The sequence below is a fragment of the Falco rusticolus genome, chromosome 2 (genome assembly GCF_015220075.1).
Source record: "Falco rusticolus isolate bFalRus1 chromosome 2, bFalRus1.pri, whole genome shotgun sequence".
Lineage (NCBI taxonomy): Eukaryota > Metazoa > Chordata > Aves > Falconiformes > Falconidae > Falco > Falco rusticolus.
In genome coordinates, this window is record NC_051188.1 from 86,882,459 (window position 1) to 86,908,895 (window position 26,437).

Here is a 26,437-nt window from a genome sequence, read left to right on the forward strand (position 1 = left end):
TGACCTTTTCCAAAATGTGTGAATTTTCTTCTTGATTTTCTTTTTTTCAACTTCTAAATCAGAATATGAGCCATTCCATATTTCACTATGAGGTGCATAGGTATGCAAGCTGTGAAGTAGTGAGGTTATCATAGTATGCATAAACAACATCAATATTGAAAAGAATGTGAATATATAATTATATCCATAGTTTAATAGTCTGTAATAGCAACAATGGTTTCCGTATAGGAGATATCAAGCCTGCCAAAGTGCATTGTGTGGAAAAACGAAGTGGGTCCTGAAGTTAGTGATCATCAACAGATGCCAAGAGAGAAGGAGAGGTGAAGAAGGCAGGCTGCTGCCTTGTCCCTCTGAAGTCATAGCTGGCTCATGCTGCCTGCCTTCAGTAATCCAGGAACTGCTACTTAATTTACGGTATTACAGTTCCTTATACATATGGCCTTTTTCTTCCAACAAACTCTTGTGAGGATAGTCTATCTTTAACTCCTATGCGTAATACTAGAAAGAGAGCTTGTGTAATGCTAGAGAGCTTTTTATGACCGTTTATAAGTATAACAAAACTGTTTCTGTCCTTTCTCATACAGTCTGAAGACATTCTATCCTTTCTTCTGATAAGATTTAAGTTATTCTTCCTTTTTTAAGAGAGCAACCCGCTTCTGTCTTAAAAATCACTAGGAACTTCAGGCTACTCTGAATGTCAGTGTACTTCCCACATACTTAGAGGATACATTCCTCATATGTAGCTATATGTGTATGTCACCTCAGTATTAGGTCTGCCATTCTAATTTAGTTAGATCTGTGGTGCCTGTGACTTTAGAATTGGAGGTTCAAACATGCTTATTTGAAACAAAGAAAAGATCTATTACTTGTATAAAGCAGCACAAGAAGTCTGTTAGAGAAAAGTTTAGCATCTCTCCTATCCCTAGAATTTAGGAAAGGATAATTCTCAAGAGCTTTTAATAGTGTATTTTAATTTATTTTATTTATAGAACACCTAAATTATCATTTGCAAAAAAGACTGTTCATGATAAATACCTTTGAGATATTTCTACAAATACTGTCTAGGCTCAAACTTAGTTTTCAATGTGAAGGAAAGTTTTCAGTAAATATTGTTCAGAGATAGGTTATCCACTGAAGTAATACTACTTTCCAAAATCATCATTTTTATCTTGTTTATTCCGGTCTGAGAGTACCCTTATGATTGTGTAACTCTACTCTACTACTGTTATTCTGCCTGTTTCTCCTTGCCTCTGCTAGGTAGAAGGAAGAACAAGAATGCTACTTTAATCCTCTTTACTCTCTGCCTAACACACTGAATCCTTTTATGTCAACAACCAGATACCTATGACTTCTTAGCAAAAAAATTAACAGACTGATTTCTTACTAGGCAAAGGCAGCAATGCACAAAGGCAGATCTTTAGCTACTATAGAATACTACAAATATATACATACATAACATCTGGCTGATGGATTTCATGAATTAGAGGTGGTTTGTTTTTTTTTTTTTCTGTTTCTAGAGGAAAGGTAGTATATTCAAGGAAAGAAATGTAGAAAGTCCAAATTCCAGTCTTACTTATACATGGAAACATAGCACACAGGTGACTCTTTTTTCTGATGGTGGCACACCCACCATAACCACACAAGGTAATGCTAATGAATACAGAGAGTTATTTTTCATAAATCCCATTCTGATAAACACATTAACAGTTGTAAACACATTACAACTTCCCATATGTTCTGAAACATCTGAGAAAAATTGGTAATTCTTAATTATATTTTTAAATTTCTTTTATTCTAACTAAAAAGTATGTTTGGCAGAGAAATTTCAAATCTCTTAGAAATTATTTTTTTCACTCCTTGTAGAGGTGGAATTTATTGATGGAATTTTTTCTTAGCAATGGTTCAAACAAACTTCATCATTTATTAATACTGTCTGGAGACACATTGGAGACTACGTCAGAAAGATACACCATTCCATTGTTTCAACTAATTATGTTTTCATTAATGCAGTAAAGCAATCAACTATCAGTTTTGGGTTTTATTTTTAATTTGACATTTGCAACATTTATTTCTCTGTTCCTGAATTAAAGTTTAATTCCTTTTTCAAAACAAACACTCGCTTCCACCTCCCATTTATTCCATATATTCTTCAATGTATGTTCAGGGCAACTCCACTTCACAGAGAAAAAGTAGGACAGGCACTTAAAATGTGACTCTTTTCCTGTAAAGCATTGATTAAAAAACTTACCAAGACATCAGTACAGATGTAGTATGAAATTAGCAGTACTGTTAGTAAATCCATTTATTCTGTTTAGCCATATAATATTATAAAGATGATATGAAGACCTACAGTACTACCCAAGCTGTTTACTAATTTGGAGGTTGTCCTTACATCTGCTGGGGTTTGCAGGGGTGGAAACTGAATAATTCCCTCCATATGCGTTCATTCATTTTTAGCACATCAAAACCAGCCAAGTTTCTTTCTGTCTTTGTCTAGTTAAACATTAAATACTAAACTCCTACCTACACCACAAGTGATGAATTACATTTTTTAAACTATTACTACAAATAGTAACATGCATCTGGTTCCAATGCTTTTTTTCTTTCTCCTTTCTGTCAGTCTGAGTCTGTTTGAAATACTCTTGTGCAGTGGAGCACCAACCACAGGAAAAGAAGGGATCACCTGAGCACTAAGGCAATATGTACTCTTTGAATCCATACATCATATATTGCAAACAATAATCGACAACATCCTTCTGGTATAAATCAAATTCTTGAAGACACTGTCTTTGCTTTCTTCATATGACAGAGTATGTGGATCTTTACTGTGAGGTTAATCATTAGATAGTAATTGCCTGTTTGTACTGGCCAAATAAATCAATTCCATACAAAAAGAAATTAATAAGAGATCCTAGGTATTGAGCTTAAATAAATATTATTGATTACTTGAATACTCTCAAAACAACATAAATAGTATGATTTCCAGACTAATCTACTAGAAGAAAATTACAAACCATAATTCACTATAATTTCTGATAATGTGGAGGGCAAATGGGATACATCAAAATAGAAAGCAAACTTTTTATCATAAAAGGAAACTTGCAATTCAGCTTAATGCACAACATAAGTGCTGTTACTAATTGTCAGTTTGCAATGTATTTATAAATTAGATACTAAAAAGGAAAAAAAGAATCACCACAAAACTCCTTCTTTATGGTTTGTTTCTTGGCTTATTAGGCATTTTGAAGGTGCAAGAACTTACATATGCAAGAATCCTTGTTAACCATATGGATTTAGTTCACCTCCAGTTTGCTAGGAACCCATTTCTGCTTTCTTTTAGGGAATAAACTGCTGAATTACACTATATTACATAGATCATTATGTACTCCTTTTTTCCAGTGTCATCCGATAATTCTAGAGATTAATTTTCTACCTTAGGTTTATGTTCAGCTGTATGCTTTACGTTCAGCTGTATGCTTTACATGTTTGTAAAACAGAGGTTAGAGGTCTGCTGAGGAATTGAAATTTTAATGGACCACTCTTCATACTGTTCTGCTTCTGGGGACATTACTATTACAGTATATATTTTGGTTTCATCTATAGTGGATTTTACATATTGATATAGTAGTTTTTAAATGCAGATTATATTAAATGCATCTTCTTCAATTGCTGTTTGCTAAATTATGGAGTTTATTTGTTATGTAATTACCCTGTCGAACTTGATACTTCAAAATGTTTTTGAAGCCAAGAATAAATGGATTAAAAAAGTAATCAGAATAATGGAAAACGTGTTAATTCATAACCATGGCACATGACAATTGAAATCAGGAAGTTCTTGAACTATAAACTACAGGAAGCTTGAAGAGAATACCAGGGGGAGAATGCTTCAGTCATGCACTGCTCAAACACTATTCCTTACATACCTGTCCCCAGTTGTAATGGTCTCACTGGGCTAGAGCTACTGCTGTCAGGTTGTAGCTACAGCTATTGTCATGTCCAAAGGCATTTAACCACATGAAGAAATATGATAGACTTAATGATCTTATTTTCTGTTTGGGGTTGTGCTTGCTGAAGTTACCTGTTCCTTGACCACATTTTCCACCCAAAACCAAGACCTACCCAGAAGCTTTGGAATAAACCAAGATTCAGGCTTGTTCAAAATATTACACATACTACTATGAAGTATTCAGGACAGATTTAATGTATCAGCCATTTATATCTAAGCACACAGCAACGTTTTGTGTTAAAAATGGTATATATAGGTACTCAAATACGCACAACTCAAATCATGATGTTCAATGCTTTTTCTAAATATAAGATACAAAGAACCTGTAATTACCTGTAACTGTTAATTCCGTAGTTCTTCTGACAACAAAGAATCCATATTTTAACTCACAAGTGTAATTTCCAATGTCATCCTCTCTAACTTCCCGAATGACAAGAGTATCCTTTTTAAACACAATACTTGATCTCCAAGTCTTTGACTTGCATTCCTGTTTAAAGATAATATAATACTTCAGTGATTGTGCTCTCACACTTAAATCGGGCTACTGTTGACAGTGCTGCTCAAAACCAGGGCGACTAGGCAAGACCCTGGGCTAGTTACGGACTTTGCATACAGTAATTGTCTTAAAAAAACCAGTTCAATTAAGTGTTGATTAAAAATAATAATAAAAAAACCTATAGATATTTTTCAGCCTATCTTGCCCTCTGAAAACAAAAAGATTTGATACCTTTGGTGTTTGGTGTCTTTTTTTTAATATTAGTTTGCTGAGGGGCTCCTGTTTAATTTACTTATTTTCCATTACATTTATATCTGTGATCCGTGACTGTTAAATTACCAGTAGCTACAGGTTGCAGGTGAGAATTTATTTTTTGCTAATATATATTTTTTTAAAAAATATAATTAAAAATTGTAGAGAAACAGAAGGTAAGAATGACAAGAAATGAGAATGTTATATGTCTTTCCAAAGACTTCTTAGAATCAAAGCTCTCTGAAGTCTTTAGTAAATGTGAGTTTTGTATCTACAAAAAGAGTTATTTTTTTCAATTAATACTACCAAAACATTACTTTTTGTGCTATAAAAGAGAATATACATTTTTGCATGCATTATTCTTAGGTCCCTAAAGTGATTAACTTATTTTCACTTAATGAACCTAGGTAATATTTGAAATAGCTCGGAATATTTTTTGTGTTTGTAGGTTTTCTAATTATTTTTGTACTGCAAACATATATATTTATAAGGTATTAGAAAAAAGGATTAGTGCTTTTCATAAGCAAAATATCTTTTGATTGACTGACATAAAATACTTGGTTATCTTAGCATAATCATTGTTTATACAGTAAGGAGTTTTGTTAAATGTTAAAGCATAACAGGTTCTTTGAGTTCACACAAATACTGTCAATGACTCCTAAAAAGCCAATCTTTTGAAAACTTGTTTAAGAAGCAAGCCATATTTTTAAATTTGATAAAACTTCAGGTACAATTGTATTATCAACAAAAAATCCAATATGAGTATAAGCAGCTAATTAGTCACATACCTCTAATATTAGACATACTGTTACTTAATTCGGCCAGAATCCTTCTAGGCCACAAGTATTGACTTATTAGATAACATAGTCTTGTGTGCTATATTTTAAGGCATTTATGTTATCAGGTAAATTACCAGACTTTTAAAAATAAACAGAATACATACCAGTGCATACTTAAGATAGGACTTCCTATATACACAGATGTCTGTGTAGACAAAATACACAGTATCTAAATTTCAGATTTACTGAACTGTCTGAGGACTAAATTGTGTGCATTACAGTACTGAGATACTGCATATTTCCTGCAGATGGTAAGAAAGCCAGAACTCAAGCTGTTGTTCATGGAAGTTCTAGGCAGGCAGTACAGACAGCACTACTTGCTGCCTATTCCTGCCTATTCCCTATTTACTATTCCTGCCTATTCACTATTGCTACCACTATTCCACAGGCAGCACAATTTGCAAGAATTTCACCATTTGCAAGAATGATTAGTACACAGTATTAAAATTAAGTTATTGATAAAAACAATTAAATTACATTTGCAAGTAAAAGCTAATAAGTAAAGATCAAAGTTTTGGAAGACTTTGCTGAATTTTGTGCTGCAAAATTAAGCCATCCATTCAGATAACAGCATGCATAGATATCCTATATATATTTTTCCAAATAAGTCTTTTGCCTCAGTTTTAAGAAACACTCTTTCGCCTCATATAGCACAAACAGTTGCTCAGTTGCTGTATAAGCAGCTCACATGGCTTCACCGTAGCATATCAAACCAACCCAGACTGGTAACACTTCTTTTTTAGCCCTCTTGTTAGAAGAAAGTTGTTAATTCTTTGCGACATCCATAAATGGATATTAAGAAATTAGCAGCTCTAATGTTTAGCAAAGGAAGCATCTGAATTTCTCTCTCTTAATTCATTCTTTTCTATCCTTGATTTTGTTGTCTGTTCTTAACAAGTTTTTAAACAATTTAAGCTTTGTATCATATTTAGATCATGAAAAACATAAGAACATTACACAGTATCTTGCTGAAGGTAAAAATCTTATGTATTTCTTACCTTATACCAAAGAATTTCAGGCTCCCTAAATGGAAATAAAAAATCCTCAATTTCAGGGCATGAGATTTCCTTGCTTTTGCTAAGTTCAGCTTTTTCAAAATATTTCATCTTTGAATTGTAGCAGAGTCCAGTGTCATTCTCACCCACCGTCAGTGAAATGGACACTTTCATACAGTAAGTTGAGTTTCTGTAATGCAATAAAAATAGAAATAAAAGTCTAATATGAAAACAAAAAGGCCCCTAAATGCCAATATACATGACATTGTTTTTAAGTCATTATGTTCATTCCAAGTAAAAGACAGATAATCAGACATTGCAAATTTTTTTGTATTTTATAGCTGTTCATGATAATTTTACCTCTTTCTCATCCACTACCTACAATATTTAGAAGGCATTGGTTGGCCTTACTCCATGACAAAATGTTTCTCCCTTTTGTCAGACTTCTCCTAATGTTACTGTCCTTACCGTATATCTGAGAACAATTTCCCTGAAAGTAAATACACAACAATAAAAGCTCCACGGATTTACCAGTGAAACTGGAGAGCCAACTTTCTGACAGATGTTACAACAGCTGTTAGTGTGAACTGATCCTGTTGTAATACCACAGGTAAATGCCACAATGTAACTTAAGCACCACACCAGGAGCCACATATTCATGAGATCTGAGCATGCTTTAAAGTGAAAGTGGTATCCTTTGCACAGTCTTTAATTAAAATTAGTCTTGTGACCCTTCCAATTATAGAATAAAGGGTGGTTGAACATAATGGAGTGCTACCTTGTTTATCTTAGACTTTGATCCTCATACTCCCCAGCCAAAATACTGCTTCTGTATTACCTACAGCCTTCATTAGTTTGGGCTCTTTCCTGAAACTTGTTACTTCCTCTGCTGCTTGATGTTTGTACGTACGCCAGGCAGCCAGAGACTGGGGAAAATTGTCTTCCTTCTCACACTTTGCTATGCACTTTAATTAGGCTTAAAGGCAAAATTACTTGAAATGATTTACTATTTTTTTTTATTTGAGTTTCCAGGTGGGCAGCAAATGAGTGCATAAAGTTGAGTACTCCCCAGGAACACACTGACAATGCAAGATTTCTCTCCTACTGTTTTGTAAATGTGTTTGACCCCTGATCTGCTGAAAGAGGATCCTGCAGAGAGCCCTGAGGAAACATTCATTTTCTTGTCTCCATTCTCAGACTCTGTGAGCTGATAGCTGATTTACAACAATCTCCTGTGTGTTGGATATGGGGAATCTCAAAGATGGCTACATTTTCTCATTCTCTTTAGATTTCTTAATATCTGTTTTCTTTTTGTGTTCAAGAAGAGGGGACAGAAATGCTTAAAGACAAAGAATAAAAAAACCCCTTGATTCAATTAATTCTATAGTCCAATTTTTTAAAGAAAATGTAAACCTGAAATGAAGCTATTCAAGTAACTATCAAATTAAAGAATATTCTTAGAAATATAAATTCTGAAATCAAATGTCATTTACCTATGCAGCTAAATCATGGACTTGTAAGGAAAACATCACAACATTACTCCCTTATAATGAGCTATAAACATAATTTACTACCTTGTTTAAGGATCTGACTGTATAAAGCAAATAAAGTTATTTAAAGTTTATGTAAAGCACAGAATGCATTCAATGAATACAGATCTCTTGCTGCTTTTAAGCTATTGAAGAGTCAACCACCATTCTTACCTGTACATGCAATTTAAAAACATACAGTTCTTTAAAGAATGCATTTTCATTACTGTACGTTATGTTATTCCTCCATTAATGTGCTATAATGTTCTAATTTATTATGTGGCTTTATTATTCATTTATTATGTGGCTTGAAAACATCATAAAAATTCACCTAAGTAATTTTTTCCAAATTGGTAAAATTCTCTTTCTCTGTTCTTGAAAGACCTATCCCTTAAAAAAAACGGAGAAGTTCTAATCAATCTGTTAAGTTCGGGGGGTCAAAAGTACATTAACTACATGGGAGGATTCTGTTACTGGATGACAAGGGGCAATAAATAGGCAATTTAATTTTCCCATCTAAATATTCTCTTTTATTCCTTTTAATGTGCTTTAACATAATGTTGTGTTCATGTTACAGAGATTTCTAGAAGTACCTGGGAGGGGGTGAGGTGGGGGTCACAAAAAACACTTAACAGTCATCTCATTCTCTGAAGAAGCAAGCTAAGTAAAATTGTCTTATATGGTTTTTTTTTTGTCTTCCTTCAGTATTCAGAGTGAATTGGCCAAAAATTCCAATTTATGTTTTGGTCTACTAAACGCTCTGTTCTGCAACAGTGCCAATGTCAATTGCCAGAGCTAGAATTCCTTCTGAGGCACATCCAAGTTTCCCTCGCAACAGCAGATCCTTTACCAGATGCAGCTTAGGCTTCCTGTTCGATAAGAAAAGCAGTATTTTGGAAATATCTTATAGCGTTTAAACCCATTGTTTGAAGATGTTGGTATTTAATGACTCAAAGTTGTGTGCGTGTATGATTTGAGTCATATATATATATATATGTGTCCTGCAGACAGAAGCACAAATTGACTGGGCTTTAGGTAATTATGTTCTAAAGTGCAGCTATACGATACTGGAAAATTTTGGGTAGATTCTTCGTCAGCTTGGTTCCTTAACAGAATTTATTCTCAAAAGCCCAAAGTACTGTCATAAGAACCTAAAGCTGTGGATGCCCCTCAGTGCCACAGACTTTCTTATTTTGGTTCTAAATGCTAACTGCACTGTCATTCTGACTCATCTTGTACTCTGTGTCAGAAACCAAGGCTGTTGGGATGAAACAAAACTCAAAAAGTAAGATATAAAAGGCAAAGCAACACAAAAAGCATGAGAAAAGGAAATTAAGGTAATGGGCTCACAGAACTGGAAAAGAGAAAAAAAAATTAAACAGTCCCCAGGTAGGAATGAAGAAGAAAGAGAAGGTGAGTTTGTTTGCTGATTACAGCTGGAGCATGATGGATACAGTAGATGTGGAGCCCCTCAGCTAGCAGAAAAAGTAGCAGGCAGCAGAGCCCTCCAGCAAGCATGCACATACTGCAGAGGGTAAAAAATGTTCATGTGTTAGAACTAAGAAAATTATCCATATGTCTTTTACTGGAGGCACCAGATCAAACTAACAAACAAACAAACAAACAAAACTCCTCTAAGGAAATTTTATAAGCCAGTGGAAACTCAACGTTACATTCATTATTAAGAGCAAATGCTACACTTTTTCTCCTTTTCTTCTCCAGTGTGGTCCAGACTGTGGACCTTTATCATCAGGTAGCTACACTTCAAAGCAGTACCAGTCTAAAAGCCAAAATCTGCAACAGCTACTTAAGTAAAATTCAGACAATGAAAATCACACAGGTTATGAATAAATTATATAGGGCTTACTAGAACTCTATGTATTTCCTCTTTCTTGTCCACAAGCTTAAGTTTCTTATTAGAACTAGAAAAATATTCATCCATCTGCTACCAGTGATGAACAAAATTTTTTTCATATGGTGTGACAGAGGCTGCCCCATTGTTTGACATGGACTCACGCAGTCATCCGCACCCTAATGTGTCATTTATACACTACTGGTCTATAAGTGTTAAAGCACAAACAATGTGGTGGAAATTATATCTACTAAATATATTGATTTCATTACAGGTCTTTTGTAGCCATTTATCATCTTTAAAATGTAAGGGCCCAGGAGCAATGGATGTGTGACTGAAACTTGCGATAACAATAGGACAGAAAAGTATATAAATATCTTAAATTCTCAGTGACTTCTATATCCCAGTAGTAGTTGCTCTAATGCCCAGCACCCCACAGTTCCCTTGCATATTCAGTGGTTTGCCTTTTTTTATCTGATACTGTTTAACATCTTGGTTGTACAGCTATATGAAAGCATATAGAGCACTCTTTACATAAGAACAGAAGACTTCCACTTTTTACCCTTTTCTCTGCTTGAAATGACATCCACCTCACAAGTTCATTAGTACCTGTTCTACCTTAATGTTAATTGATCTGCACCTGTCATAGATATACATTCGTATAGGATATCTGTCATATAAGATACCTTGAAATACAGACCCTGTGATAGTGTGGCAGAGTGAAGAGTGAAAAAGCTCTACACAGAGAACTAAAAGAACATGGTTAAGTTTGCAGAACAGCACCAAGTATGGAAAAGTCTGGTAAAGAAAATAAAAGTACAGTTGAGTAAGGAGGCAATCTTGATAAAAAGCAGGAAATTGTAGGTTAAACAACCACAAATACATCCACATTACAAAATTTCTTCCTTCTCCAGACAGTGACCCAGAAGTCACAGCAACACCCTGAACAAACTACTTAATTTATGATCCAAGTAAGTAGTTTCTAAAATAAGATCAATGTTTATTTACAGTCTTCTGAGTTTCTCAATTACTATTTACAGCTATATCTTCCTTGAATTAAATGGAATTACACCAATTTGTAATAGATGGGCCTCTGCAATACATTATTCTTATAGAAAAAATCATTAGGTAGACTACTTTTCAAAAATCCTAAAATAGCAATTAACTATTTCTACAAAAAAACCCTTAAACCTTGAAATAGTTGTTAGCAACCAAAACTGTCATGCATTCATCAGCTCAAGTAACTGCTTGATGTTGCTTCTTTGAGAAGTAGGCTGGAAAATAGATATATGTGTTTCATGGGTTTTGCTTAATTGAAGAGATGATGATCAAAGTAGAAAAAAACAAAGCAATGCATCTTGTGTTTTAAGTATCTAGTCTAGAAGCATGGCCCACCTTATTCATGTGGATCTCTACACAAAGGAAAAAAATCCAACTAAAAAACACCTAAAGGAAAGACTGTGTGGAAAAGTGTGTCACTGACCTGCTCAAGTATCTGTCTCCATTGTTATTCATGTCTAGCAAAACAACAGCTTGTGAACCTTACTACAAAATACCTATGAAATCAACAGTAACCAAAGATCTACAGACTACCAGGATGCAACAGGTAAAATTCTCTAAGTATTTTCAAGGTCTTAGCTTTTGAGTATTTTTTTCATATCTGTAAAGGCAAAAAAGTGTATCATATCTAAGTATTTTTCTTGTGGTCCAGCATTGTGATTATGAGGCTGTCACAGAGGATACACTTCTGATCATTATCAGTCTATATAGTAGCAGAGAAGAAAATATCGGCTGTTTAATCATGAATGGACCTGCAAATACAGAACTTCTACTGATTGATAGAAGGCCGAGATCTTGCCTATTCGAATACTTGTGAAGTGGTTCCTTATTGAGTACAAATGATAAAAGCATACAAATGATAAAAGAATAGATCTGAAAATCTTATTTCCAATGGATTTTTTTTTTTTAAAAAAAAAAAAAAAAAGAAAAAAAAGAAAACAAGCAGAAATCTGTACTGTAAATCAAAATACCCATGAATGGACACAGATCAACTTCTCAAACTTCAGACAAAAGTCTATACAAAGAACAGGTTTGAGAAGCTTAAAGAAAGTAGAAATTTTGAAGTGGAAAGCTTGAGAATGAGTAAGATTAGATTATCTTTTTTGGTTGTTTTAATTTCTTTGAGAATTTCCAAAACCTTTGCATTTAAAAGACATGACAAAAACATATTCCTACTTCATAATATCAGTTTATAAATCTCTCTAATATTAAACAACATAAGACATAACATTAATTCACTCTTAGAAGCAAGATCTCAAAAATACTTTGACAAAGAAATAAGATAGGACATTGGAAAACTCTTTACAGTAGCCTGTGAAGACAAATTTCACACGCAGCTGAAAATTGACTTTGCCTTATTCTGCTCCATGTGAAAGAATACAAGAATATTGATTAACTATATTTTTCTAGAAAAACAGGAAACTTGTCTTCATATTTACAGCATTAATATATACCTCACTTCTCTTTTTACTGGTAAGTATATAAAATTCTCTTGTAACTGATTTATACTTCTCCGTTTTTGTACTTCTCTTGAGATTTCATGGCTTTTGCCTCCTGCATTTTTCATTCTATCCTATATTTCAACTGTAAACGTAAATTGATTACATGAAAAGTATCTCCTCTAAACTTGGTGAAACAAGTAGAAAAGAGACGAAAAAGGGATGTTTTTTTCATTCTGCAGAGAAAAAGAAAAAATCTCCCAAAAACAGCATTTGACCAAGCAAGTTATCATTTCACAGTATTAGGGAGGAAAACACACACACACAAAACCCTACAGTTTAACTTCTGATCCATCAAAACCCATTATGAACTATTTTTAAAATAAAAAAATAGCAGGCACTTTACCAACAAAATAGTAGAAATAAATCTCTTACAGATTACATATTGAGTTACTGTATTACATTTTTTGTCAGATAGGCAATAGACAACAGCAAACATTACACTTGCAGATTAAAAAAAAAAAACAACTAAAAAAGAGAGTCCTGTATAACAGATACATATCTTTTGTTTGTGAGCCCATTGTATCAATGTCATCAGGAATATTCTGCATGTCACCTTCACAATTTACCTTTTGCCAGGCTGCTGAGTTTTCCATGCCACTGGAAGATACAGAATCCCACAGTACTGGATGTGGGATGTCTCTATGTATTTTTTGCCCTTTTTGATGTTTTGGAAACTATCTGGGGGCAGCAACTTATGCAGCAGAAGAAAAATCAAGGAAGGAAATTATTCCAGTATTTCTAAATTCTTCCACATTAAGTATCTGCAAGACTTTTTTGCTCTTCCTATAAGATGTTGCAGTTGCATTTTCATACACTTACATATGCTTTAAAACTTCTAAAATAACTCTTGAAAATAAACACTGGTCAGCTCTGATGGCTGCAGTAGTGCCAACACCATTTTGAAATTAATACCTTCATAAGCCTGCTACCATGCAAAAAACTGTTCCTACTTTCCCTATATTATGCAAACTATTAAAGAAACCCCAACCAAATACACACAGGTATAGATGAGAAATTCATAGGCAGTAACATCAAAAAGTTTGGTGCTTTTGATACAATATGTTACTACAGAATTTTTTTTAATAGTATTGTACGTAGTCCAACGTGGCATCAGTTACTCTAATCCAAAAGTGTCAATACATCTACATAACATTAAAATACAATGAATGATTACATTAGGGTAGAAAAGACATGTATTTTATTTCTTACTGTTATATTCAGTTTTGTGTATAATACTGTTATAATAGGTAGCACACAAAAAATTAAAAGCCATTATATATTCTATATAAATACAAAGTAAAGGGAGAGGTGACAAAATTACTAGTTAGCATACTGTTCAATGTTTAATAGTTGTTAATACACTAGAGGCTCAACCAAGTTGCTAACTTCTGTGTCTAGTAACAGAAGAATGAATAATCATTCTGAATGTAATCTATTTCATTTCTTATAAAGATAGATAATAGTCGCGACGGAGGGAAGACACAGTCACTCAATATGAGTGATCAGCAGACTTCGTTTATTGTACCTTACAGTCACCTTTTATGCCTTGTTATAATTAGCTCATACATATTACAAAGGTTAAGCTCATTATTGGTTAGTTGCCTAAATACCAAGCCCACCCCTAGTTTCTCTTCTGTAGTTACCTGTTCCCACCTGCAACATTCTTTTCCCACCGCAATCTTCCTGATATTGTGTAACAAGGACAGCCAAAGACAGTGTATTTTTGCTTTACTTCAGATAAGCTGAGAGCGATGTGCTTTTTTGTCCAGCCAGCTGGACTATGTCTATGTGAACTTTTTCAGCTAGCCAGTTATCCACAGATAATGAAGACAAGCATCACAGAATATTAGTAATTGCTAATAACCTGTTAATAAATTAGGTTATATTAATTTTATACTACTATTATTATATATTGTAAATATTCATTTTAAAAAAATTATTAATAACTTTTCCATACATACACAAATGTATCCTAACTCTAATTCTGACTTGGTACATTTGTGTAGGACCACTAAATTTAAAAGTCTAAAGCAGGAATACTGTCCATCTACTGATTTACAGGTTTGTGTTGCAGCAGTAGAAAGTCTGTTGGGCAGGCAGAGTCAGAAACCAAGAATCTTAGTATTAAAAAAAGACATATTTTTTTTTCATTTTTTTTTTCTCCCCATGATGTCTAACCTCAGATTTTGCCTTTTTACAATCCGCCTATCTGCTGTAATGTGGTTGCTTTGGAAAAATGGCACTCAGTGACCTGTATTAGCTAAAATGGCTGTGCTTTAACTCACTTAACACATGATACTTTCGGGGGGATTTTTTGTTTGTCTATTTTAATTTTTTTTTCCTGAACAAGGTAATAAGAAGAATTGACAAGCTAGTCAGTTAATTGTTCCCTATTCTGTCCAGTCACAAATGTTCAGAAGTGTAAAATTAGCTAGAACCTTTTGCTACATACAAGTGAACCTTTTCATTTACCTATTTTATTCAATAGATTTTCATGCACTTAAAATAATGGGATCTAAACCATGAAAAATACAAAAACAGGAAGCAAGAATCTGTTTGGGGATTTTTGTTTAAGACAACAAATCCATTTAAATCAAATCTATCTGTAAAAGAAATTAAATTAGCAGGTAACTTCTCAGAGAGAAAAGAACAGGAAAGGAAGAAGAGACACAAGGGGGAAATCAGACAAAAGAACACACACAGAGCAAGAATACTTTCTCTAAACTTTAGCACTTACAATATTGGCATCTACATTTAAAGGAATCGCTTAAAGAACTAGGCACTTAGAGCATAATTTCTTTATAAAATAGATCTCTCAAATGGGCCAGATGTATTACCCTTATGAAATTCCGCTTTTTTCCTGCATTGAATAAATTCCAGTAATTGTCAATCTCCTCTTCAGACTCACCAGAGAGAACCTGGTGGTGGATTTATACAGCTCTGTACTCCCCAGGCAGCATCCTTCATCATCCCTATTCATGACAGTTGGGAAACTGGGACTCTATCTGTTACTTGTCCACTCCAGTGCTTTACCATGCATACCCTTCACCAGCAGGATAATTCAGGAGAGTATAGTGTATAGCTTATACCAAAGGGGTATCCCAAATGTGGGACTAGATAGAAGCGCCCTTTGGAAAGTCCTCACCACTCCCCTAAGGAGGGAATTTTAACCCAACCCATGTTTTGTTTCCTTGTAGTGTGCAGCCAACCTGGTTTCTGTGTGAAGAAGCAGTTCTCCTCATTAGAGGTGTACAGGATAAGACTATCTTCATCTAGTGCACAAAGGCAGCATTTGAAGAAGGGATGAACAGAGCAAATAGACCTCTGTTGATCCTGGTATTGATCATCAGGAACAACAACTGTCTGCAGTTCTTCATAAGTTGTAATTGAACCGCAGTACAATAACGATACCCTCAAATGCAGCCAGACCCTCTAACGAGGTTTTTCATTTAAGGCAGCCATCTTAAGGCTTTGCATTCCTCTGCATACCCTTTATTACTCTTTCATTTTTAAGGGATGTAATAGCTGTAGTACATGGTCTGTCATAACACTGCATTTTTGCAGGGTATAATAAACACAATGACTGATCAGGAATTTAACTGGCAGCAGAGGAGACATGTTCTTTCAGTGTACATCATGATAACAAATTTATTTTTTTCCCCATTTTGTAGCATTACTAGAAAACTAAAAGCTTTGCATTAATAGAGATCAGTTGTTTGTACTGAGTTATGTTATAGTATTATGCTATTTACCAGGGTAAACCAACTGGAGAGCAAACAGGAAGAGAAAAAATCTCTTTCCCGTTATAACACAAGCTGAGTTGGGAAAGTAACTTTATTTCCAACTCCTCCTAAACTGACATTAAAAAAGAAAGTCTGAGAAATGTCTTTTCTTCACAGTATTTTACATTTTAATAAGTAAACTTGGCCACTGACGTCAATATTCACTTTCTATAAATGGTCCATCCCATTTCAGAGGAAAACTTTTGTTGACTTCATTAATTAGTTTTTTCATGTTTTTGCAGACACAATTCAGTCCTTTTTCAGTCCAAGTAACTTCTGTTATTTAGATGCCTGAGAGCTGGAAAGAAAATCATTCATTCAAGAGAAAAAGAAAAACATGTTATTGATAAGCTACTTGTGCTCTTGGCCAGTGGCTCCAAGGGCTCTTTGTGAGCTTTAAAACTTTCACACATAAAAAAAAAAATTTAAAGCCTTTAGATAGCAGCAGGGTTGTCTGAGGACATGCCTGAGGCCTTGGGTCGCATGGGGAGGGAGGAAGGCCAGCATACCCTACTGCAGCCACAATTGCTGCCATGCAGTGAGGTCCCCTTGGTGGCAGGGTCTGATGCCGTCAGCTTCTGGCTTCTGGACCATTTGTTCAGGATAGAAGCTTTCAAACCTTCTATGCAAGGTTCCCTTTTGTTATTGTTGTTTTTTCTTTCCCCCAAACTCTGGGATGGCTGCTTCCCACACTCCCTGGCTCTGATAGCTGAAATCACAGACTGTTTTTTCCACAAAGCTTCCAGAGCCAACAGAGCAGCAAGTACTGGGGCAGTGCTGCAGGAGTGGGAGAAGAGAGAAGAAAAGTGGAGGGAGGTGGACAGAAGCCAGCTGGAATTTTCCTCTGTGCCTTAGAAATTATCCTCTGCTTCCACACCCTGGGGGGCCAACCCAGTTTGAAAACTGCTTTTGACCTCAGTTGAATTACATAAGCGCTGATTTCTTCCCTCAAGGGTCACCTAATTATGTGCATGATACTATGAAATAACCCACTGCAGATGAGCCTCCAGGATTATTTGAATATCAATGCTCTGCAAGATACTTGTTTTAATATGTTTGAATTAGTCACACCAGAAAATATTGCTCGATTTTAGTGCCCACTTCCATCCTTGGAAACCAATACTTTCACATTTTATCTTCTGACACAGCTGGCATATGCTGCCATCCCAAGTTTCCCCTCCTTTCTAACCCTGCCAGAAAAGAATGTCAAAGTACGTAGTCTAACTGCGTTAGAATAATGCTTTCCTTGTGTTAGAGAGATACTGAGTGATGTGAAAAGCCTTTCATTGATGTTCTGGACAATAAAAATGAAATACAAATTAGCCTTTAGAAAGGGAATTTAATTTGCTCATCCTTATGATACCTTAAAGCTTCTTTTGTGACTAAGTAGGAAAAAATATACGTGTGTACACTTTTACGTTATTGACTTTTCCGTATGATTTCTTTCTTTTTTAAAGCATAAGTGAAACTTAGCACGTTGTGAGAACTGGAATCAATCTGACATTGATTTCCACATTGTAATAAAATCTCACTTTCTTAGTACAAAATACTTGAACAAAATTATGACAACAATCTTCATTAAGAAATTGCACTGCTAAGTACATGGAAAGCAAAATTGCATAGAATTAACTAATTTCCCCATAAAATATTTTTTTTACAATTAAAGTATCCTTCATATAAATTAAAAATAAAAATCAAAATCTAGACTCTTACAGTACCGGAATATCTAAATATTCCTATAGTGTAACTCTGTACTGCTACAGTATAGAAATATATACCTAAACACATTTTATTTGAAGTTAAAGCTTTTTTTTTAATAAGTTTAAAAGAAAGCTCTTATATTCTTGCAAAATATATTCCTATACTCTATATGTCTATAAATGCATATATGTATCAATCAGTCATATGGGTATATCAGGGATTCCAGTAATTTTAAAACTATTCAGAAAGAGTATGTGATTTAAGAAAGTAATCATATAAAGGTTTTAAAGCATAATAATGCTATACCTAGATGTTATGCACTGTGAGTAAAGCCCAAGTTTTCCAACAACTTTCTATTAAAATAACAGGTGTGTGAACTCCTTCAGAGAATAGCACTTACATACAGATTGCAGGTAAAAATGTTAAAGGTGGTTAAAAAGGATAACAATCAATCAAAAAACCCCACATTTTAATGCACAAGAGTATATAGGCTGAGTACAATATGGATTACCATTACTCTGAATTTAATAGTACATTTAATATTTTAGTGCTACTTACAAATTTAGTGCTGGATTAGCTACTCGTTTCAGTGAGGTTTTCCAGGATTGTTAGTGAAGAAATTTTGGGCCAGTGAGTCATAAAGTGCTAAAATGGAGACATGTCAGAATGATACTAAATGTTTTCTCTGCAGCAGATCAATGTATATACCCAAAGGAGACAGAACTATGAAGAGCTGTGCAAGTATACCCTTAGAGAAGAAAATCCCTTTAGCTTTCTACAACTGCAGTAGGGAGATAATACCTTAGCATGAAACGCTTCTAGGTAGACTGTCTCCTCATAGTTCAGGAGATTATTGCGCTTGCTTTTTCTTGGGAACCAATGATCATGAAAAAGAGTAAATTTTATGCCTTGCTCAGCACCATAATGCCAGAATAGCAGAAATGCAGTACTATGGCTTCTTTGGAAAATAAGTTAACAGAGTTTTATTATTCCTCCCATTACTTTAACTTACAAATCACAGAATAACAAAATGGTTGAGGTTGGAAGGGACCTCTGGAGGTCAGCTGGTCCAACCCTCCTTCTCAAGCAGGGCCACCTAGAGCTGCTTGCCCAGGAACATGTCCAGATGTATTTTGAATATCACCAAGGATGGAGACTCCGAAACCTCCCTGGGCAACCTGTGCTAGTGCTTAGTCAATGACACAGTAAAAAAACATGATTACTGATGTTCAGAGAGAACCTTCTGTATTTCAGTTTGGGTCCATTGGCTCTGGTTCTGTCACCAGGCAACACTGAAAGGAGCTTCTTTGCACCCTTCCTTCAGATATGCAACTACATTGATGAGATCCCCCCTGCACCTTCTCTTCCCTAGGCTGAGAAGCCCCATGACTCTTAGCCTCTGTTCGTAGGAGAAATGTATTGGACTTTCTCAAGGGAGCCTGAAACTGGACACTGTACTCCAGGTATGGCCTCACCAGTGCTGAGTAGAGGGGAAAGATCACCTCCCTCAATCTGCTGGCAATACTTTGACTAATGCAGCCCAGACTGTCATTAGTTGCCTTTGCAAGGGCACATTGCTGGCTTACGTTCAAATTGGTTTCCACCAGGACCTCCAGGTCCTCTTCTACAAAGCTGCATAGGTTGTTATTCATGGAACATCTGTTTTCTAGGGGCTTTTTTACTGGCAGTGGGTTGATGGGAACTGTTAAACGAAAATATTTTTCCCAAGGATTTATATAAAAGGAACAGAAAAAAAACCAGCTGGTATGAGAAGGGGGGGGGGGGGGGGGCGGGGGCACCGCGGTAATGGTTACTTATTGAAGCCAGAGACCCTTAAAATTACATCTAACATTTAGTGCAACTGTCTGTGCCCAAGCAGCTGTGCCTACGCAGAGTTCTGCATTCAGGAACAACTGTTACTACATCCTGATGACTCAGAAGGTCACCAAATACTGGAACATCTTTACCATCAAATCATCCCTTTTGCAAATGCAATCCACTTTCTTTTATAGCACTAAAACAAAAAGCATTATTGGAAACAAAGTTGTGGAATGCCTTTTCTCTTTTTCCTTTTCTTTGCTTGATGAATTAGCACAAATGCAACCTACAGTTCTCAACTAGAGCTAGAGGACAGATCCTGTCATTCAGTCTCACATGCCCAGTTAAACAATTTTGTTCAGCTGTTAAGCAGCTGCATAAAAAATATTCCTTGAAGGTTTCTGTCCTGTTTCTGAGTGATTAGATATTTATCTCTTGCTAGCTCTGTATGAGTGTGTTTTTTTCTGAATAGAGGTTTCTCAACGTTCCATTATCAGTTAGTCATTAAAGGTAGATATGGACAGAGATAGCCAACAATTATAATATATATGACTGATATTAGAAGAATGACATTTGCACATGAATAAAATTCCTCTGAAATTGTAACTCTTTCCAATATCTACCCAGTCAAAATGGGAATAGGTATGACATGCTTTGAAAGCAGACACTAAAAAAGAGAAAAATCATCACATTTGTTAGGTTACTGCTTCAAGGCTAACTTTTTCCTAGCATACTGATGCCACTTCTCCAGACTCCTGGAAATTCTCAAAAGAAATTGGATTACAAGTCTCAACTTAAAAAGTAAATTATTAAAATACTTATGACTGTTACATTTGTTAAACAGTTTTAGTTATTCTTGGTTTATACCTATTTTCCTATGAAGAAACAAGTCTGAAATCAGTCAGTCTTCTCTACCAGAAGTAGAATTAGAGAGGTCTTTCAAGTAGTATGACATCCCACAGATGAATGTAAGAGCCTTGCTGTATGCATATTGAACTAGAACTTAAAAGAAAGTACCACTGCAGATAAGTCGGTCTTTGGCAATGCTTAACCTGCTACCAAAGCAGAACGTTAGAAATGTGCAAGAACTTGGTGAAATTTATACAACTGAATACCTCAGGGCAAGTCCTGAATTCCAGATTAAGAAATTTCCATGTTGAAAAGAGAACAGGATTTGAAGAAACAGATTGATGAACAAAGTAATATAATACAATTTGGATGTGTCTTTCACCCAAGGACCATAAAGTACATGGGAAAATTATTTATTAGCTGGTTTTGGCTTTGTTCATATGAACAGCTTTACCACAAAATAGTTTCCAAAATTCCCTTAGTGTGATCTGCATTGACACAATAAATATTTTCAGTTCACTCTAATTTTGAGCTTTAAAAGGTGGTCCTGATCTGCTTCAGGCTGTTGCTTAAGATGAGTTATGGAAGCTCAAGCAACCGAAACCAGGATAGAAATTGTATTCACACCATGTTCATAACAACAGCATCCCTAAAACCAAATAGAAGCAAGCAAGCACTTTCACACACCCCAGCTACCTACTCTGGAGAGTGTTGAAAGTGTTAGTTCTCAGTGCAGACTCCAAAGCTTCTTTCCAGTCTCCCTGTCTGCCCTTAAATGTACTAAAAGCCATATTTATGTCCACATGTTCAAAGGAAAGCATAGAAAAATCATCAGCTTCACAGAGAAGAAGACAGAGCTCCATGAGCCTTTTTAGGTAAATGTTATTCAAGGATCCCTTGGAACTAATTTCTTGAAGCAGCTAGGACAGCCAGAGGGGCACACTGTTTGTTGCAAGGCTCTTAAAGCACAAGTGAATTGAGACACCACGTTAATGAATAAGTAATCCCCTTCTTCTGCAGTATCTCCAAATACATTCATTCTTGTTTTCCTGATCATCTTAACATGATGTAAAACCCAACAGCTGCGCACCTTCACTTCTCTCAATGCCAGGTTTCTATCTCCAGTGACCAGCCCCAAGCAGAACGTGTTACATTTGAGAATTCAGCAGAGCCTCAAGTTTCAAATATATGAAACCATACTATTCTTTGTCTCATATTATCAGCCACCAAGGTAAATAACTCTGAGCTAAAAAATGAAAAGATTACGGAGGCTTCAGATGCGGCAGTGAACACAGGTATGAGGATAAGGCACAGCCAGGTGCCAGACACCACTAACTGTATACTTCCATTTCCTGATTTAGTTTTCAAGCTTGCTGCTACTTCTCATCCTCAGAAGTATGAATCATCTAAAATATCCAGACATGAAAAGCCAAAGCCATGTGAACAGTGACAATATGGACGTGTGAAAGCATTTCTACACAGACAGTGTTTAATAATTTTACCTAGCTAAAGCATGCCTATGTAAGCCATTTTAGTATGGCAAAAATTAGTTTTGCTTTACACATTATAATTCACACCTCAAACATAAAAGTTAAACTGAACAAGTCTAAATGCATTTCAGATTATTGAAAGTCACTGGCTATGCTTTTTCACTTGGACCCTGGCCCAACCTTTATGCATCAGTGTCTTTGTACAGCGCCTTTCAGCACAGATATGTGAAGGACAGTAGCAGAGACCTCTCACGTATTTGTTTCTTGGTGGTGGTCTCACAGAGAAGTCTACTTAATTTGTCAGAAATGCAGAATTTGTACTTTGACTTGTCTGGCTGCTTCCTTCTGTAGCAGGACACAGCTTCCAGCTAGGCTGGTGCTGCCAGCTTAATCATCTGCTGTTCTTTGTGACCTGGCTTCACCCCCAAATTCCTCACAATCTAAATATAGGAATAGCTGTATAACACAGTTTAGTTCAGTTTATAAATACATTATGGCTCAAAACCGTGCCATCAGTTTGTATAATTGGTAGAAAATTGAATGAATACATAAACTCCTTCTGAATGAATATTTAACCTATATTTCATTTATGTACCACATTCTTTGTTTTGTATTTTTTCTTTCTGAAATCTATTTCAGTCACAAATTTTTTCTTCAGATTGGGAAAGAACAAAGAGAACCTGCAAAGTCCTGTATTGATTAAACATTTTGTCACACCTTTCATAGATGAATTCTTTTGCAAGTATTTTAACATTCAGAACAATTTGGGTTAGACAGCTATTTTCTTGCCATTTGTTCAGAAACATGACTTCTGCTTGCACTCTTGATGTCTTTGTTAGAAGCAGCTGAATCCAGTAAGCAGACAGATGAGAAGATGCTGCGGCTCTGAGCACCAGGTTCAGCCAGCAGCCAGGCTAAGCATACGTACCCCGTAGACGAGTGTGCACACACACATGCATGCACACACATGCTTGGACACACACACACATGGCCAGTCACACAGACACCTACACACAGTGCTCGCAGGAACTTGAAGTTCAGAGCTAGCCCCATCCAGTTCCTCCCCTCCAGCTGACCAAGCTGATGTCAGCTGGTGGAATATATACATATACATGCAGACAACACGGGTGCCTCCAGCAGCTGGCCTTAGACATTCAGTCCAGAAGTTGGCCCCAGGTCCACTGCTCTCCCCAGCTGTTGGTGCTGGCACGTGAGGTTCGTAGCCCCCACCAGCTGCTGGAGCTCAGACATCTTATCCTGCTCACCATCCAAGCCAGTTTGAAGTTCACTAACATGTGCCAACACCTGCTTAGCATAGACAGCACAGACCAATGGAAAACAGAAAAGCCCTTTAATGAGATAGGGCAGACTACAGGGCTCAGACAAGTGTACTCACCATCAGCCTATTTACAGTGGGCAGCCTTTTATCTCCTTTTCCCCCTACCCCTTCGTCTATTATCCTCTACTCCATCCTTTTCCCACACTTGTTCTCAACATACTTTAGCCTCTTTCCCACCTGTGGTCCTTCCCCTAAAGGGGGAATGCATCACCAGAATCTCTTCAAAATATCATTCAGCAATATTTTTTACATAAACAAAAAATGATTTTTCTTCCTGCATCCCATAGTAAATCCCAACCACCCTTCAGCCTGAAGGCCTTTCCAGGAAAGAACCTCGCCAAGTGACTTCTCTGAGTGGCTCTCCACTGACTGGTCATGGGTGTTTCCCACCCGTCACTGCTCCTCTGACCCTCATTGAGCCTTTGTGTTTTTCATAATCATCTTTAGGTACTAAATAGTCTGTCTATACTTGATACTATATGTATGACAGCAGACAAGGTATCAGCAAATTTATGTCAAAACTGAAGACTGTCAACCAGTTCTCAGGGATGAGACGGTGACATTCTTGACAGGCCACTAATGTCTTCCAGGTCCCCTTTGCTTTACAGCTGGGTCTTTCCTTGTGTATCTTTCTAAGTGGTCTCTTCTGCTGGCTTAGTCACTCCTTTGGACAAAACTCCCATGAGGTTTATCTCTATTTTTCAATAAAATCTTCACTGTCCCTTCTATGCTAATTAATCTAAAGACTTTCAAATAATGGCATCTTGTGGTAAAAATAGTCACAGTTTGTGAGTGTGACCATAATGACTTTTGAATGCATCATATTCTGGTAATCCTGTTGTTTTATGATTTTCTGAAACTTTCCAAAATACAAAGCAAATGTACTCAGAATGTCTAATAATTTTCTACATCTTCCTAGGACACTTGAAATACATCTGTTTTCTTAATGTCCAGTTTCACAGTAGTATTCCTTCTATCTGTTTTCTCTCTGAAAGTTATGATTTTCTTTTTACCTACCATATTTACATGCACTCTATTTCAAAAATCTGTTTGTTTATCACTATGAATCACATTATAAATATATAGATAATGTATCAATAGAACTTCCTCAGGTTCTACATATTCTCAAATAATATATGTTTTAGTGGTTAAGAAAATAACAGAAATATTTATCTTCTAAGATAACAGCTTTGGAGCTACTACAAACAAAGCAAATATAAAATAGTAGCAAAAATACCAGATAACATTTCAGGATAGCATAATTATAAATGTCACCAAGAAATTGTACTGTGAGGAGAGAGAGAGAGAGAATATATAAAAAAGAATCTGAAAAATCTGTTTCTTTCTGAGCAACTTGGGTGGTTTTTTTTTTAACAAGTCTTGTTATGTGTAATCTTCCATTGTAATTATGGAACAGCAGATACTACTCCATCATACTGGAAATTTTTGTATATTTTCTCTCTCTGTCCTATTTTTTTGGAGGAGAAAAGTAACTCATAAATATTTCAGTTTCCAATTACTGAAATAAAAAGGAACACTGAAATGCTGAGATCTTGAATAAGAGCACAAATTATAGTACACCAAAGCAAAGATGCAAGGAAAGGGGTTTACTGAACTGTGCAAGGCACAGATGCAACAGAAATGTTTTGAGGCACATGATTCTGAAGGCCTTATATTCTGCTTCCTTCTGCTAGTTGAAATTTATGAGGGATTTTCATTATTATTAAGATCAATAGCAGAAGTCCTACTGTCTTCAACCTACAGAGGCATACTTTTCCTTTTTACATGTATGCATTGGTGTTAGCGACAAGAATATCATATGTTATTGTAAAATGCATTAACAGAATATTTGGCCCTTAAGAATTTTTTTGCAATGTTCTTTGAGGATCCACATAAAATTAGATGTTTTCTCTGTTATTATATTAAATCATTTTCAAAATAGCTTATTTTTGAATCCCGGTCATTATAAAATACCAATGGCTGTAGTACATCAAATGCACAAGTATATGTATCTTGGAAGGTAAATGGCCTCAGAAATGAAAGATATGTTTTCCAAAGTGGAACAATAAATAAAAGTTTTCTACATTTTATGTATGTTTGAATCAAGGAATATATAAGCTCATTCCTTGTAATAGTCAAAACATCTGAAACATAGCAGCTTTATGTAAGAAGACCAGAACTCAAAAATATTTTCAAATATATTGCTACATAAAAGGAAGAATTAATTTTAACATATTATAGCTCTGATAAACATCAGTATTATCCCAACAGACCTTTAGCATGACAGCAACCCAGTCTACTATTACGAAAAGAAAATAGTTATAAATGTCAAGCTGTTTCCACACAATAAAAAATCACTTGTAGGAAAACAGTATGGAAATAGCTTTCTTGGCTTCATTTCTGTTTTTTAGTTTCTACAGCTATTTTGCAATAAGTGTTAATGATACTACTCTTTCACAGTAAACTTGGGAAACCGCAAAAAACATAATAAAACAAAACCAAAATGTACGTATAAGTACTATTAGCACCTGAGTATTATTCGTTACAGCAAGATGGAGGTTCAGTAGAAATAGAATATTTGACTATTCCTTATTCCTGCAGCTTCTCATTGCAGACTACCCAACTAAACAAAACTACTAGGATGACTGATTTCCACAAATTGTGTTTTTTGGAAGGTGTTCCTTCAGAGAATCATCACACACATTTATTCAAACAATATGTACATTTGAAGAAAAATCCATACCCTGTATGTTTGATTCAGTTAGAAATATTTGAGGTTATTTCAGCTGTCAGTATTTATAAACTAGTCCCAGAAAGTTCTTGAATTTTAGGAGACTGTTCCTCCTTTTTAAAATTAATTCTAAGCTGTCAGTTCCAGAGAAGCAAGACTGAACCCAAAAACGTTAAGTCTTGTTTGGGTAGATTTTA

The 26,437-nt window shown here is 35.5% G+C and overlaps 1 protein-coding gene across 1 annotated transcript in view; it reads right to left on the reverse strand.

Annotated features, from left to right (window-relative positions):
- The window catches only part of IL1RAPL1 (interleukin 1 receptor accessory protein like 1), a 673,650-nt gene that overhangs the window by 282,548 nt on the left and 364,665 nt on the right, over positions 1-26,437 (reverse strand). The window contains exons 3-4 of the mRNA XM_037378448.1: positions 6,592-6,778; positions 4,340-4,493 (exon numbers count right to left, since the gene is read on the reverse strand). Of these exons, the coding sequence (XP_037234345.1) occupies positions 4,340-4,493; positions 6,592-6,778 (341 nt within the window). The remainder of the gene's footprint in view (positions 1-4,339; positions 4,494-6,591; positions 6,779-26,437) is intronic.